The 14,998-nt window shown below is 43.3% G+C and overlaps 5 protein-coding genes across 5 annotated transcripts; 1 reads left to right on the top strand and 4 right to left on the bottom strand.

Annotated features, from left to right (window-relative positions):
• Nucleotides 1–2,016: 2,016 nt before the first annotated feature.
• Nucleotides 2,017–4,318, bottom strand: L201_004559 (uncharacterized protein; the record flags this gene model as incomplete). Its single annotated transcript, XM_066220300.1, has 12 exons — nt 2,017–2,247; nt 2,315–2,414; nt 2,478–2,514; nt 2,570–2,721; nt 2,780–2,833; nt 2,898–2,998; nt 3,058–3,113; nt 3,167–3,361; nt 3,415–3,542; nt 3,596–3,706; nt 3,766–3,878; nt 3,938–4,318. 12 exons carry the CDS (start codon nt 4,316–4,318, stop codon nt 2,017–2,019), a joined length of 1,659 nt encoding a protein of 552 aa, XP_066076397.1.
• A 395-nt stretch (nt 4,319–4,713) lies between these two features.
• On the bottom strand, nt 4,714–7,729 carry L201_004558 (uncharacterized protein; the record flags this gene model as incomplete). The annotated part of the gene is made up of 12 exons (XM_066220299.1): nt 4,714–4,769; nt 4,842–5,094; nt 5,153–5,209; nt 5,259–5,424; nt 5,479–5,614; nt 5,669–5,713; nt 5,773–6,058; nt 6,116–6,143; nt 6,201–6,313; nt 6,388–6,516; nt 6,579–7,402; nt 7,663–7,729. 12 exons carry the CDS (start codon nt 7,727–7,729, stop codon nt 4,714–4,716), a joined length of 2,160 nt encoding a protein of 719 aa, XP_066076396.1.
• Nucleotides 7,730–8,153: 424 nt separating this feature from the next.
• L201_004557 (uncharacterized protein) lies at nt 8,154–9,890 on the bottom strand (the record flags this gene model as incomplete). The annotated part of the gene is made up of 1 exon (XM_066220298.1): nt 8,154–9,890. The coding sequence occupies one exon, from the start codon at nt 9,888–9,890 to the stop codon at nt 8,154–8,156; it is 1,737 nt and encodes a 578-aa protein (XP_066076395.1).
• Nucleotides 9,891–10,539: 649 nt separating this feature from the next.
• Nucleotides 10,540–12,634, bottom strand: L201_004556 (uncharacterized protein; the record flags this gene model as incomplete). Its single annotated transcript, XM_066220297.1, has 11 exons — nt 10,540–10,582; nt 10,660–10,842; nt 10,900–11,010; nt 11,107–11,176; nt 11,244–11,400; nt 11,458–11,555; nt 11,623–11,903; nt 11,956–12,023; nt 12,077–12,195; nt 12,247–12,319; nt 12,371–12,634. The coding sequence occupies 11 exons, from the start codon at nt 12,632–12,634 to the stop codon at nt 10,540–10,542; spliced, it is 1,467 nt and encodes a 488-aa protein (XP_066076394.1).
• An 815-nt stretch (nt 12,635–13,449) lies between these two features.
• On the top strand, nt 13,450–14,670 carry L201_004555 (uncharacterized protein; the record flags this gene model as incomplete). The annotated part of the gene is made up of 1 exon (XM_066220296.1): nt 13,450–14,670. One exon carries the CDS (start codon nt 13,450–13,452, stop codon nt 14,668–14,670), a length of 1,221 nt encoding a protein of 406 aa, XP_066076393.1.
• Between the last annotated feature and the right edge of the window lie 328 nt (nt 14,671–14,998).

Below are 14,998 nucleotides of genomic sequence, written 5' to 3'. Positions count from 1 at the left end.
CCTAACCCCCTAACCCCCTAACCCCCTAACCCCCTAACCCCCTAACCCCCTAACCCCCTAACCCCCTAACCCCCTAACCCCCTAACCCCCTAACCCCCTAACCCCCTAACCCCCTAACCCCCTAACCCCCTAACCCCCTAACCCCCTAACCCCCTAACCCCCTAACCCCCTAACCCCCTAACCCCCTAACCCCCTAACCCCCTAACCCCCTAACCCCCTAACCCCCTAACCCCCTAACCCCCTAACCCCCTAACCCCCTAACCCCCTAACCCCCTAACCCCCTAACCCCCTAACCCCCTAACCCCCTAACCCCCTAACCCCCTAACCCCCTAACCCCCTAACCCCCTAACCCCCTAACCCCCTAACCCTAGGTTTCGCTAACATGCTGTCAACCACTTTCGACCCTGTTTTTGCGGAAAAATTAACATTTCGGCCCCAGACCCGGGGAAATCGCCCCGCCCCCCCCCCGGGGACAACGCTCATACTGTTAAGGATATCCACCAATTGCGAAGGATATCCGTTAAGAGGGAAGGATATCCTTCGTTGTTGAACGATAATCTAAATGAAGTTGACCGAGTGTTGATGTTACGTAATTGTCGATAGCGTGTCATGGAGGTTACCGGTGGTGGCCAACATGACACTGACCAAGTGTTTCTCTACCATATAGTACTTGGTTGAGATGAACACATGCATAATGGACCAAGTAGCTCAAAATCTCACCAAGTCAAATTTGATCCCGGTTTAGGGTATCAGATCCGATGGTAGGTGAAATTCTTTTTTCACAAGTCACATACGTCCACAACTATGTTCTAGTATTTTTATTCTGACTATTCAGAACCTTGTCTATCATCTAGGCTTTGGTTTACATGCATAGCTGGAAAACTACCCAAGTCATTCAAAATTTTGGTTGAGGTCCGGCACCAAATGTTTAGGGGTCAGACCCGATGGTGAGATGAAATTGTCTTTTCACCAGTCACACATCAAAGCTATTCACTTGAATCAATTTTATTCTGAATCAGCAGCTCATACTCTACTGAAAATGTTGAATGTATAGGGTGATATGCATACATGACCGGACCTTTGCCCAAAATTCATGTGGGAAGATTTGATCCCGGGTTTGGGGGTCAGACCCGAGGGGGGATGGAAATATTTTATATCTCAAGACACATCAAAGCTATCTTCATTCTGACTTCAGATTCTGCATCCTTGGCCTTTCCTCCACCATCTGGACCATTTGCATGCATAAAAAAAATATTCACACCATACGGTCATCCCCCCCCCCCCGCTGGAACGGGCGTGTAACCCCCTAACTATATTGTCACGCTTTGTAGAGTTAAAATGTCAAACAATCGAACTTTTTTACAGAATATGCATCTCAATGCATATACTATCGCACTTAGTTATCATTGGAAAATCGACTATGAAATAATAAATAACGATGTCATTGAAGTAAAGATTATCGAGTTTTTCGGTAACAGAAATTGAAGGGAAAAAAGCAGAAGGAGCGAATATGTTGTATCTCATGAAAAGCTGTCTTGGTTTACATATCTGTTCCACCCATAAAGATGTCGCATGATTACAACGGACAGCAATTATGACCGGTAAGGGTGTCCAGCAGGTTGGCTATTCTGAATATCGAAGATTTCTATAATTTCACACAGCTGCAACCAATAGAAGATGTTTCTATCACCTATATCATCTTGAAAATTTGATGTTCCGATGTACTACGAGTGGGAATAGCAGCCTGACTGTGATATGTGACAAGCATAAATAGTAACCAAACGGGTTCCCCAATATTTATCAAGCGTTTGCAATTAACACAGGAGCGATACAGATCCAACTTGTTGGATTTATGCGGCGATGCGTAAGGAGCGTAATGAGAAGGTTGACCTATGGCCTTCATCGATGGAAGCTGATAACTCAAACACAGTCATAGTCACAAATTCATCTCAACATAACAGGATACTATGTAAGATGTAGAACGACGTGTTGATATGAAATAGCGAAAGATGGCAGCTATACAGGGATAGTAACTTTTGACTCGGAACTGCCCGATTCGGAACTCTCATAGCTTACAGCCATTTGATCTATTCGTTTCCTTTCTTCCTCTATCAACTTTTTAGAGTATGGACTATGTTCTCGGATCCAAGGACCTTTGAAGAAGAAAACGAACGGTATAGGTGTCAACAACATGGCTATACCACCCATCATGATGAGTGAATACCTGACAGTGAGGTTATCAAACATCTGGCAAAGAGGAAACGTTCGATTAATCTGAGTGTCTTTCCGTTAAATACAGTAATTAAGAACTTACATCGTTAGTGAAAATGGCAAAACTGGATCCCAGCATAATTCGAAGGAAAGACATCCCAGCTATAGCAGAACTTGCGAAAGCACCATAACAATTTGCCAGACTAGGTGATGAGGAGATCATGTCAGTGAGACGAAAGCGTTGAAAAAGGATGAAGTTTACTCACTATACCATACAGCATTGTAAGATAGTAAATGCTGCCGCTGCATAAGCATTGTCAACAACTGACTGATCGACGAAAAAACTGTTAACGCTCACCCAAAACCATTCCAGTTCCTGCACAAGGTCCAAACCAGGAAGCGTCCGATGTTGCACTAGCTCCAAAAACGAAACAACCAGCAGCAAACACAATGCCGGCTACCATCGAGGCCCACAGTCGTCCTTCCGCCCCATCTTTGTCTTGCCGCCGTCTAGAAATCTCAACTATTTAGTGACAGCTATGTTGTAATGATGTTATGACCGACTCACCTGTAGATTGCATCCTGAATAAAGTTCCCCGCAAAACCGATAAAAGACCCTACCCTATATGATAAAATTATAGTCAATTAGCGACAGATCTACCAAAAAAAAAGATATACAAACTCACGCGACTGCAAGGTAAGCAATACCGGTAGTCTGGATATTCCAGTTATGGAGTTTCGAATATACGTAAGGAAGCCCAGCAATGACAATAAAGTAGACTCCCCACTATCACAATTTTGCTTGATTAGCTTCCTAAAAGACGAAAATAAGACTATACAACTTACTACTACAGCCGTCCACAAGGCGAAAAAGGAGACAACAGGTTCCATGAAGAGGAAGACTGCCAGAAGCGCTTTAGTATCTTCGCCGTATGAATAAAAACAGCAGACTTACGGAAAGGACGACTTATACTAGACTTCAGTGCTGGTAATAATCTCATCTTGTCCACTTCCGACTTAGCGGTATATCTTCCTCCATCTTGTAAACCTCTTTCTTTGCGTAACCCTTTCGCTATACGCTCCAGGACAACCAAGCTTCGTGTCTCGCGTAATCCGAAGATTGCCAAAGGTGTAAATACGCCCATAATGACTGACAGAGGTCAGCATCTGGCTTGCTTTTGAACTCGCTCGCTGTGAACTTACTAAGCTCAATCCAGTTCACCCATCTCCATTCCAGGTGTTTATTCGCCTCCACAAAACCGCTCGTCACAGCACCTATAGCAGGACCAGATAATAACACGAGTGTGAACAATGCCATGGGAAGACCACGTCTAGCGGGATACTGATTAGCGTTGGATCAAAACGGGAAGGTGAGATAACATACTTTTCAGGCGCATAAATATCCGCAATGAAACCAGGCGTCAAGGTAGGTCCTATACACCCTGTCAAACCCATCAAGAAACGACCAGATAGTATGGCTCCTATGTTCGGTGCTCTTTGGATAAGCTGTCAGCAAGATTCTGCGGGGCGGCAAGTATAGTTGACGCAACTCACAATGCCATGAGGATGTGAAGGAGCGTATAACAAACTACCGAAACGATCATCACCAAATATCGACCATACTCTTCTGTTATTGGAGCAAGAACCAGAGGTCCGACAGCAAAGCCCTGATAGAAGATAAAATCAATAAGTATCGTCTTTTCAATGAGTGATCTGCTGTACTAACCCATCCATAAAGCGATAGTCCCAATGCTGTATCTATCTGTGGTACGTCTAAGTCTTCCCGCAGACTGCTACTACTGATTGAATAGGAAGACATTTCCCATGTTGTGATGAAAGCGAAGAACAGAGTCAACACCATAATTATGATCTTGCGAAACTTGGAGAAATGAAAGGGGTCTTGTGGGGAATTTGGTGGATAATCTACCCATATCACAGGAAGGTCTTGTGCATCGGGTGGACAAGGGACACTTGCAGGTGTAACTAATGTTGCATTGTGTTTAGAAAAACGGTGAATAGGACCGAATGAACAACCACTTGGTAAAACGGTCGTGGACTGATTAGGTACTGAGACTGCGTTAGAACTCGTTATGTTTGATATGCTCATCTTCGACTGTCGAAGAATACTGGAGATTTTGATTTTACTGTTGAGTATGTTTTTCTTGATGAAAGTGAGTTTACTGTCTTGTCAAATGGTATTACATTACAACCGTGACGTTGTAGGAATGTCTAGCTGAAGAAATTGGAACTCGGTCGGGTATAAGCGACTTATCCAGGATATGCACAGGATATGGGATAGCAGAATGATTGAACCATTGACGAGAGCATGTATGTTTTCTGAAGTGCCGATTGTTGAAAAGCGATGATACGGAGAGCCCACATGTATCACGTAATGGACCCACACCCGCACCCTATTGAAAGATTATTACCCTGGACCCACATGCATTTTTTCCCAAAGAAGGGTCATCCCCCATGGCGCAATTCTGAACTAGTGGGAATAATCTATCCCCGTCTCATCCCTTCTAGAATGCGGCTCAAAGTTTGAGTATGTTGTATTACTGCAGCAACACCAATGTGTCGCGTAAGCCACTGTATTTAGGCAGTAATTACCACCATATGAACCGGCTTACCTATATCGGCTTGAACCTCCTGCATCAGCTGTATCGTCACCAAACCCAATGAACTGATATCTCTTGGTCCTGGTGTATTATAGTTACTGGCACCAGCTACGTTCATAATTTGGCTGCAATATTGAACTGCTTTTTCAGCATGTCGCTGACCTTGACTACCTTGAGAAACGACCTCAGGATGATTCGCATCGTTGTCGCTGGAAAGGGTATTGTGTCCATCTGAATTCCAGGTCTCATACGCCCACAATACAAGCTAATATACGGCTTCAGCTATCTGCATATATGGTTATCAATTTCCATTATTTGCTCACGAATGCCAGATAAGCAGTCCACGCATGCGATACACTTTTTGGCCACCTGGAAACACTCTGCAGCCAAGTTTAATAAAAGCCTTCAGATTGATGGAAAGTAACTCACCTCTAAACTCTGTTTCAGAAAGTCCGCTGCTATGACTGCTGCTTGAGTGGCTTCATTGGTTCTTGACCACGTCCGCAATTTACTATTTGCTTCTAACCTATCAGAAGTTTTCACATTCTGCATTATCCCAACAGCCGATACTCCGCAAGCGATTTCCAAAGAGGTTCTGAATAGACATTAGCTGATATAATAAAGACCGTCACCTTTGTGATCTACTCACAAATCAACAAGTATATCAAGGCATGCTGCCGTGGAGATATCGTACGACTCTGCAGTCAAAGGTTTTATTGGAGCCGAAATATTCTCGTCGAAGAGAGAAGGGTGTTTACCGAGACTTTGTAATCCTAGAACGAGAGCTGAAGCAGTTTAATCAGTCATACTTGTCAGATCCACATGACTGCAACACCTACAAATAGCTATTTTGGTCGGACCATCAGAGGAGAACTCGGCAGGTACTGTACCAATGTCAGCTAACCGGTCACCGCGAGACCGAAGATCCCGGTCGATTACTCACACATCAAGTCTCTATGTGCGAGATCCCATGCTAAAGCTGCTAAGGCATGAATAACCACTAAGCGTGCAAAGGCTAATTGTGTATCTGCAAACCATTCTTTAGACCAATCTTTGTTGAGTGTACTTTTGAGGGCTTGAGGAATTGTTTGTGATATGTGCAGCCGCCTAGCCCAAGCGAAACTATTCGGTGCTAACCAACAATCATTCCGACATGGCAATTCTATGATCATCCGGAATGGGGACCTCGCTCGACTTCCAAAATGATGTCCAAGAGTGACAGACCGGATCTAGCAGCACAAACCGATAAATAAACGGAAAACGGCGATTGGATTTTTAGGACTCACATCCATCATCCAGCAAACCCAAAGGGTTCTGGAATATATGTCATTTGTGTCAACTGATATTTAGCACAAAATGGATAAGGCTTACCTGCGCCGACTCTCCTGCTCTGCCCATGACCGCCATTGGGCCTCTTGATCATACTGATTAGCACTAATCTCGCCTGATCCAGTCATGTGTAAAAATCCAAAGCGACGCATCAACTGATATACAAGAAGTGAGTTAGCTGATGGATATATGCTTTGGAAGGACTTAGCAAATGGAACAAAGTACTGACCGCCATAGCGTGACTGACCATACCTTGAGCTTGATGTTGTTCTATGGTGTCAAGTTGTTCTCCAGTGATAGCCGATATCAAAAACCCCTGAATTGTTTGTAGACGAGCGGTAGGATCATTCAAAGGTTCCTGCAATGGTTGTATAAGTAACGGCGTGCCGGGATTGAGATGATTTGAAAGGCATGACATACGGACACAGCCATAGCACGGGCAAAAGGGAGAATTTCTTTTGCGAAATCTCGGTCAACTTGTTCTACTGAATGGACTGCGCCAAGCGCGATAATAGCGGTGAGGAACGAGGATGGAGCGGTGGTTACGTCAAAAGATGGAACGTGAATGATGGGAAATCTTGCCATAATGATACGCCATCCGATACTGAAATACTGAGTAATCGAAGTGCTCCCGCTTATCGTATTCCCGTTCACTAGACTTATACAGCTCCACATCTGCTGCAATGCAGCCACCTTGTCTTCACCAATAATAGGTAGCTCTGCCGTGTGGGAAATATCTGTTTGTGAAACAGGAGTTGTGATCACCGGGAAGTAGGTATCAAAGGTTACTGGCGACTGTTGAACCTGAGTTTGATTTTGTTCGGTCAATATTTGTTCCACCCATCCATAGACCTGCTCATCAAATAGGTATTCAGAAGGTTGACCTAATCTTAGCCATGAACTCAAATCTAAGGTATTTCCTGTTTCAGAAAATGGTTGTACCAGGTCTGGCAAGTTGGTGTTGTCTGGTATCGGAGTGATTGATGGCACGAATGGTAAAGTAATTTCTCCGGTTGAGATCGTAGCATTGTGCTGATTGGTAGTACCGTTCCATACAGGTTGAGTGTTCGGTAACGAACTTGTTTCGGATGTAATGTTGACTGTAGCTGCCGTTTCTGCGTTTTGGTAATTGGTAATAGCCAGGCTATCGGGAGGAGGGGACTTGGAAATGGGATGAGTTATTTCGGCAACTTTGTGCGCTGATGAAGGGATTGATGCTCTGGAAGATCGAGAAGGAGAGCGCGCTGGAGATGATTCATTGTGTATCGTCTCGTGTCGTTGGCATACTTCTTTCCGGACAAAACTGAAAAGCGAGAAGTAGAAGGCGATAAGCAGTTATAATAGTCTGGATTATGTGAGGAGAACCAGTCATGACTGACGACTTTCCGCAGTGTACGCAAGAGTATGGTCTCGTCCCCAAATGTATCTTTTCGTGACGACGTAAATGACCTAAATGAGCAAATAAGCAATAAGATCAACCAACTGTCAGACCATGTTGACTCACTTGAAGAAGTAAACGTTTTTCCACAGCCTTCAGTCTCACAAATGTATTGCGAAGGTGCTACCGGCATTTCATGATAGATGGCGTCGACGTATATCTATGCAACGTCTCGTTCTGAAGAATGCAAGGTGATTTACAATACTGAATAAGAGCGATTTGACATGAGATAGTCAGAAAGAAAGAAAAGCATAACAAAAAGAAAAGGTCATGCGATTCCTTACCCTCTTGACTATTACGTTTATGTTGGCAACGCTAATGAAAATTCGGAATTTGGGATTTTACTCCGTTAAACTACCTGCTATATGAGATAACTCATTGAACGGAAGTGCCATGATATTTTGGTAAAATGCGTCAAAGGCGTTTCTATATATTCCGCCTTCATCATCGTAACTGAGATTATTCTTATGCATAGAAATATGGACTAGTCTAGAAAAGGAGAACATGTATGAAAAGTATTGAATATACATAGAGATGCAACGTCCTCGAAGGTCACTCTAATTTATTCCACAACAAGCGGATTGATTTGCACCAGGTTGTACCCGTCTACAGAAACATGATGATTCGATAGAAACATCTGCAATAGCTAAAGCCAAAGTCAATTGTGGTTCCACAATCTTGGCTTCATCATTTCTACCTAATCTCAATAAACATTCGTGGTAACCGTGAAGAGCCCATACGTTGTTTGGATGTCGAGTAGCACGAGGTAAAGAATTGCTGAAACCAAGATCCTCTGCATATGTTTTAGCAGCTTCTTCAACATTACCTTGTTCTAACTGCAATGCGGCATATGCATGTCTAGGTGGCTGCATCCAACCCCATGGTTCAGCGTAGATTAGATTATCGTAGTACTTTATAGATTCACGAAGTTGTTCAAAGGCAAAGGTATAATTTCCACGTCGATATTCGAGTTCGCCGGTTAACATTGTTTCAGCTACATTCAGAATATCTTGCCATGAATTAGGAAATTCGAATCTTGACGGGTAGATCTTCTTTCTGGTTTCACGGAAAAGTTCCCTTTCCGCAATAGCTTCTTCAACTCTGCCCAAAACTGAGAAGGAAAGAGCTCGAGCGTAATGAAGAATGGTTGTTGTTACGCAGTAGAATTCACGGTCTTCGGGGAACGTTAATTTGAGGATATCGTCCCATTTACCGAATCTAACAAGAATGTGAACACGGTAACTTTTGAAACCTTCCATCCAGTCGATCATAGGTGGACTTGAGATCCGTAAAAGATCTTCTGTAAGAGATTTTTCCATTTTCTTTACTGTTTCCATACAGATTCGGAATTGACCGTTAAACATACCAGCATAGATGGGAAAGGTGTAATCGTGAAGTCGATAGAAGGTGTAGAAATCGGTAGTAGAACCATTGTTCATGTAAATTTCGTCACCCCTGATTGCCTCCAAGTTGGTAGATATGGCTTTTCGATAATCACCAATTAGTAGATCAATATGACCGGGCATATGGTTGAGATGACCACCATCAGGGACAAGTCCACGTAGGCGATCGGCAGCTGGGATAGCTAATTCTGGTTTGGCCGATAACTCCATAAGATGGATGTAGAAGTGAAGAATACCAGGATGAACAAGAGACTGAGGATTTTCTAACGCTTTTTGCAGAGTTGACTGTATATGTAGGGTTCTAACATCTTCTCGAGGAGCGCCAGTATGCATATCCCATAATTGCCAAGGAGCTAAAGCCATTAATGAATCGGCATAAAGGGCGATTACGTCTAAGTGATCGCCATGTTTTTCGTAAACCTTACCCATTTCTTCGGAATATGTTTGATTCCAATGATTGAAATCACCAGATCTTTCTGAAGGGAATCTTGCACATAGCGCTTCGATTAGTGCTACTTCTAAGGAAATTGACGCAAGTTCTTTAGCCTTGCTACTTGCTCGATGGCATTTATGCAGGGCCTTCTTAAGATCAGCTTCATCAAACCTTTCCCAAGCTTTGTTATAATTGGGTCCACCAGCATAAGCTATTCCCCAATATGCCATAGCGCATTCAGGATCACAAGCCGCTGCATATCTAAAGCATCGTTCAGCTTCCTCATGATGAAAACCATATGACCAGATTAATCCACGGTCAAACCAGGTCTGACAATCAGCAGAGGAAGTATCGACTGTGCAAGTGTATGTACCGAGGTTGTATGGGTAGGAAGCGATGTCGGGAGGCGAAAGTTTCAAATCACCGTTGGTGATACCATTTGTTTTTGATGAAGACATTGTTATGGCGAATATTAACTAGGTTGTAGAATCACTTTGTCAGCAGGCAGTCAACCATCACAGCCTAATGTATGCTGAACAGAGTAGCCCACCGGATGAATAAAATAAGATGGTTGACTTTATTACTTTACAAGTATTCTTCGGAAGCTTGTTGCTTAATTTATCTGCTCAAATTTAAGTAAGTATAAAATATTCTAAATACGTGATCTTGATATACATAACTCTTTCGATGCAAGACGGCGAGAGGGAAAACATGAAATTGTTGTTCACTGCTCAATCATTCCGGATATAACCGTTGAACATGACATAATAATTTGATCTTATTTGGGTGGGAATTAGGTGGGGTGAGATAGAAAAGTGGGGTCAACGGCTTGCCGCTCAATGGGCGCTTTCGGATTGGGAAGAGTAACCCGCCCCCAACTGCATTTGTCATTCACGCAGAAATTGCATAAGAAACTACATAACAAGAATATTAAAAACAATCAAATAGAGTTTCACATGCGTGATTACACATCCTTAGGTAGAAATATATCAAAACAACCAAGTTTATGGCGACTGTACACTCCAAATTCACGTTGCTCACGTCGAACGTCAAAATCGTCACATGCTGTTCTTGCACCCAGCCGTTATAGTGTCTACAATAACCAATCTAGTGTTTGACGGAACCACTGTTATCTTTACAAGAGAAGATACTAGAAGTGATATAAAATAATTCAGCCTCCATTATACTGATTGCGTTTGAAACTCCCAGATGATCAGAATGACTCACGCTGTAGTGTTCCCAGCCTTGACACTCTTGACGATAGTGGTAATGGAGGCGTACATTCCGGTTCCCAGAGTGAAAACACCCAAAATAAACGCTGCTCCAGCAACTACAACCATGATATACCATCCACGAGTTCGTTTAGGAGTCTTGTAATTGTCGTAGAACCACATCATTGCAGTGGTCATACTATGAGATGAACGTCAATGTGGGATCTACATCTGGTAGAACCGAAAAGGTACTTACATGCAGAATAACGAAACAACCAAAGCACCAAGGAGGGACAAGAAGTTGTTGAATACAGGAATCAATTCGGCAGAGAGGAACGAAAGGGAGGCACAACCTGCTGCAAGACCACTGAGTGAAAGGACGACCAAGTACAGATAGTCAGCACTGGTATGGAATCTTTACGGCATCTTGAAGCGATTCTGAAGAGAAGAAAGTATTACTCACTACCAGGTAACCCGGTGGACCGTGGTATGCTTCGCGAGATGTCGAGTACCTCCAAGGATTTGGACAAAGACTAACCAAGTAACGGCTTTAGCCTGTGATCTGCTCAAATACATCGATGAAAGAGGTGCGCCACTTACGATATTTAACACCTAGGTGAAGAGCCATGGGAGGACCACACATTAAGCCTGGGAGAGCAATACCATAACAAACTCGTTTCATCAAAGGACCAGCGGATCCCAAAGCTGGGGATGCAATATATTGACCTGTGAAGTGGTAGACAACTGTACCAAAGACCTACACAATATCTATATCAGTATGGAGGCATGTATATCATGTGTTTGGGCGACCTACGACGTAGATAACAGTGATAACGACTTGGGAATATAACATGGCCCTTTGATATCTTTCGGGCTGCCTCATTTCTGAGATAAGGGACAAGAAGTGATTGGCTATGTGTACAAGGAACTTCAGTTTGGGCTCTATATCGGCATGCTCCAACAGGGAGTTTCAACTCACAACCTCCATAAGCCCAAAGCACGGTAGTGAAAGCACTGACACCTTGGATAAAGGTAGGGTATGCAATTAACTTGACTGTGATTTCGAAAGGTCCGGTTTGGGGAGCAGCAGCCGGTCGATCGGTTATACCGACAGAGACAGCAAGTGTGATAAGAGATAATACGATGGATGTGAAGCCTACAAAGCCAACCCATCCGAGTTTACCAAGAGTCTGGATCGAAGAAAGAATAGCAACAATTATAGCTGCTACAGCCACAAAGACGACTGTGCAAGTACCATGGCTGTGATACATAATAAGCGATTGCCGATTGCTAGGAATTGAATGACACTCACACAGTCACAGCATTCAGAGCGACAGATAAAGCAAGCATACCACTTCCCGCGGACAGAATAAGTGTGACCTTAACACATAAACATCAGTATCAAATAGCGTTTATCTGCTCAAATGACTAACCGCATAGATATTACCCCAAATGAGCTGACCTGTTCGACCAAAGAAAATGTACCCGACATCCCCCATAGAGTAAGCTTCAGGATGGTTAACCTTGAATTTACCAAGTTGGTAATTACACCCTTTAGATAAATCAGCTTCGACTTTCAGTTCACCGGACGAAAGTCACCTACATCCAGTCAAAATAGCGCAACCGAGAACTAGGAAAAGTCCAGGGATCAAACCAACAGTGTTGAATACGGCGGGCTGCCATAACGTCAGCCGGTATACTGATGTTTCGGGTAGAAAGCTACTCACAAGACCTAGAACACCAAGACCCACTTGGGTTTTGGTGGCGAGGATGAAAGTCATCCAGAAGCCAAGACCACGGTAGTTGGGACCTTCATCTGGATTGACTTCACCCCATACGGCGTCTTTGATGACTTGGGGCTTGCCTGGCTCTCTTACATCATTAACCTCGACAACGTCGATGGCATCGTCACCAAGTTTATCTTCTATACCTTGATCATGATCAAAGGTTGCTGAAGCGTTATTGGTTTTGTATATTTCGTTGTGAGACATTGTGATACGGGAATATATGTATGTACAGTTGATCGTTTGATTGACTGTTTGAAGGGGAGTGGGGTTTTCATCCAGATTTTGGGTGAAATATATAGGATCGTATCTCTTCTTCACATCCCTTATCACGAAGATTACAAGTCTCACTTATCTCTTATCAGGGAGTGTCTTTTGGTTATTGGTTGAAGTGACACGAACCCACAGTAGATCTTACATGCTACGTTACAACGGTGGGTTGATGAGGGATAAGAGCGATAGGAGGAATCTGTGATATGAAGGGACTCATCTCACCCATTGGGTGTCAGGGTATTTCATGTGGTGATCATGTCATTCTCGATTGCTTATCATGAGGGAACCCACACACTGTAAAGTCACATGATTGGCGGCGGAGTTGCTTGTTTTCCAATTACCAGTCAACAGTTGGTGGGTTGAATGGGTTTCGGAGATTACGCTAAGTGAAAGCCCACTTTCTTGTGATTTCCCACACGTAATAGATCATGGTGGGTGCTGTTTGTTTCGTTTATGCTTTTTTTCAACGCTGAATGCTGTCAGAAGGGCTACAGTGTATATATTATAGTTCTACCACTCCGCTCTCCAGCTCGCTTATCGCTAGCAGTTCCCCGCACGATACATTGTAATCTATAGGTTGTGTCGTCAAAGCATCAAGTTGAAAGCTACAAACAAACTTGAGCAGCACTTGGGAGTCATTATATATTGTTCTATATCTTGTCAATCCACTCATCATTTCCCTATACTTTCCTTGCACCTTGTCAAGATTCAAGCTCAATATCCCAGTCTTACCCTTACGCATATTCATTATGAAGGTTACTAAGATCGAAATCTACGAATGTTCTATTTTACGCCGACATCCTCACTTGGCCGGCAAAGGTATCGGTTCTTTCTGTCCGGTAATAGTACGGGTTACAACAGATGAAGGAATATCTGGTATAGGAGAAGTCGGTCTCGCCTTTGGTGCCGGAGCCAAAGCTGCCTCTGGTATGCTTCGTGATCTTGCCAAATACGTTTTAGGAAAGGATCCCATGAAAATAGAGGCTATATGGGAAGCCATGTATAGACAATCCTTTTGGGGTATGGGTGGTGGACCTGTGGTTTATGGTGGTATGAGTGCATACGACATTGCTTTGTGGGATATTAAAGGTAAAAAATTAGGTGTACCTCTTTATCAACTTCTTGGTGGAAAATCCAATCAAAGTCTTCGAAGTTACGCAAGTCAAATCCAGTTTGGTTGGGGCGAGAAGATATTCCTCTGTAGTAAACCAGAACATTTCGTCGAATGCTCACTCGCCGCTGTCGCCGATGGTTTCGACGCAATCAAAGTAGACCCTCTACAAGTTGATCGTAATGGTTTAGCAAATTTTGGTCCCAATGGTTACCGTCAAGATCGACATGGTTTATTACGTGCAGATGACATTGCTATGGGTGTTGAGCGAATTGCTGCTATCCGCGAGGCAGTTGGTCCCAATGTTGATATTATCCTTGAACTTCACTCTCTTCTCGGTACTCACTCAGCTACACAATTCATCAAAGCATGTGAACCATACGGTATCTATTACTGTGAAGAACCCGTTAATCCTATGAATCCTAAAGCCATGATTAAAGTTGCTCAAGATACAAATACTCCTATAGCTACTGGTGAACGATCTTACACTCGATGGGGTTTCCGAGAAATGTTAGAAAATCAAGCATTAGCCGTTGTGCAACCTGATTTATGTCTGGTTGGTGGACTTACAGAAGGAAAAAAGATCTGCGATCTTGCCAACATTTACGATGCAACAGTGCAAATCCACGTCTGTGGTTCACCAATTACTACTGCTGCCGCTTTACATCTCGAAACCGCTATTCCAAACTTTATAATTCATGAAGAACATACCTATGCCTCAAAATTATGCATGCAAGAATTGTGTACCAATGATTATCAACCTGTCAATGGTCGACATGTTGCTCCGGAACTTCCAGGTTTAGGTCAAGACCTTAATGAAGACGTCATGAAAGATTATCTTGTAGCCACTATCGAGTGAACGTGCATAGACGATCTCATTTGTGTAGATTATGTTCATGTATAGTATGTGTTAAATACGATGTAACATCCTTGGATCATATCCGGCTGGTTGAAAGATCATCCACAGTTGATAGCGCAATCTGTCAGCGGAATCAAACCGACTTGTTATCTATCCATCTTTATTCGTTCCTGCACTTTCTTGATGTATGCATTGTATATATATTTACACTTCACGATCACCTTTGATCAACACCAAAGTACTGCGACTATTGTACGCTACAGTCAAAAATGCTGGGTTGAGTTGCTACGTTTCTGTGGATGTTCGCTTTCACCAACATGTTTAGCTG

This window comes from Kwoniella dendrophila, chromosome 5 (assembly GCF_036810415.1).
Source record: "Kwoniella dendrophila CBS 6074 chromosome 5, complete sequence".
Taxonomy (NCBI): domain Eukaryota; kingdom Fungi; phylum Basidiomycota; class Tremellomycetes; order Tremellales; family Cryptococcaceae; genus Kwoniella; species Kwoniella dendrophila.
This window is presented reverse-complemented; position numbering and strand designations above follow the sequence as displayed.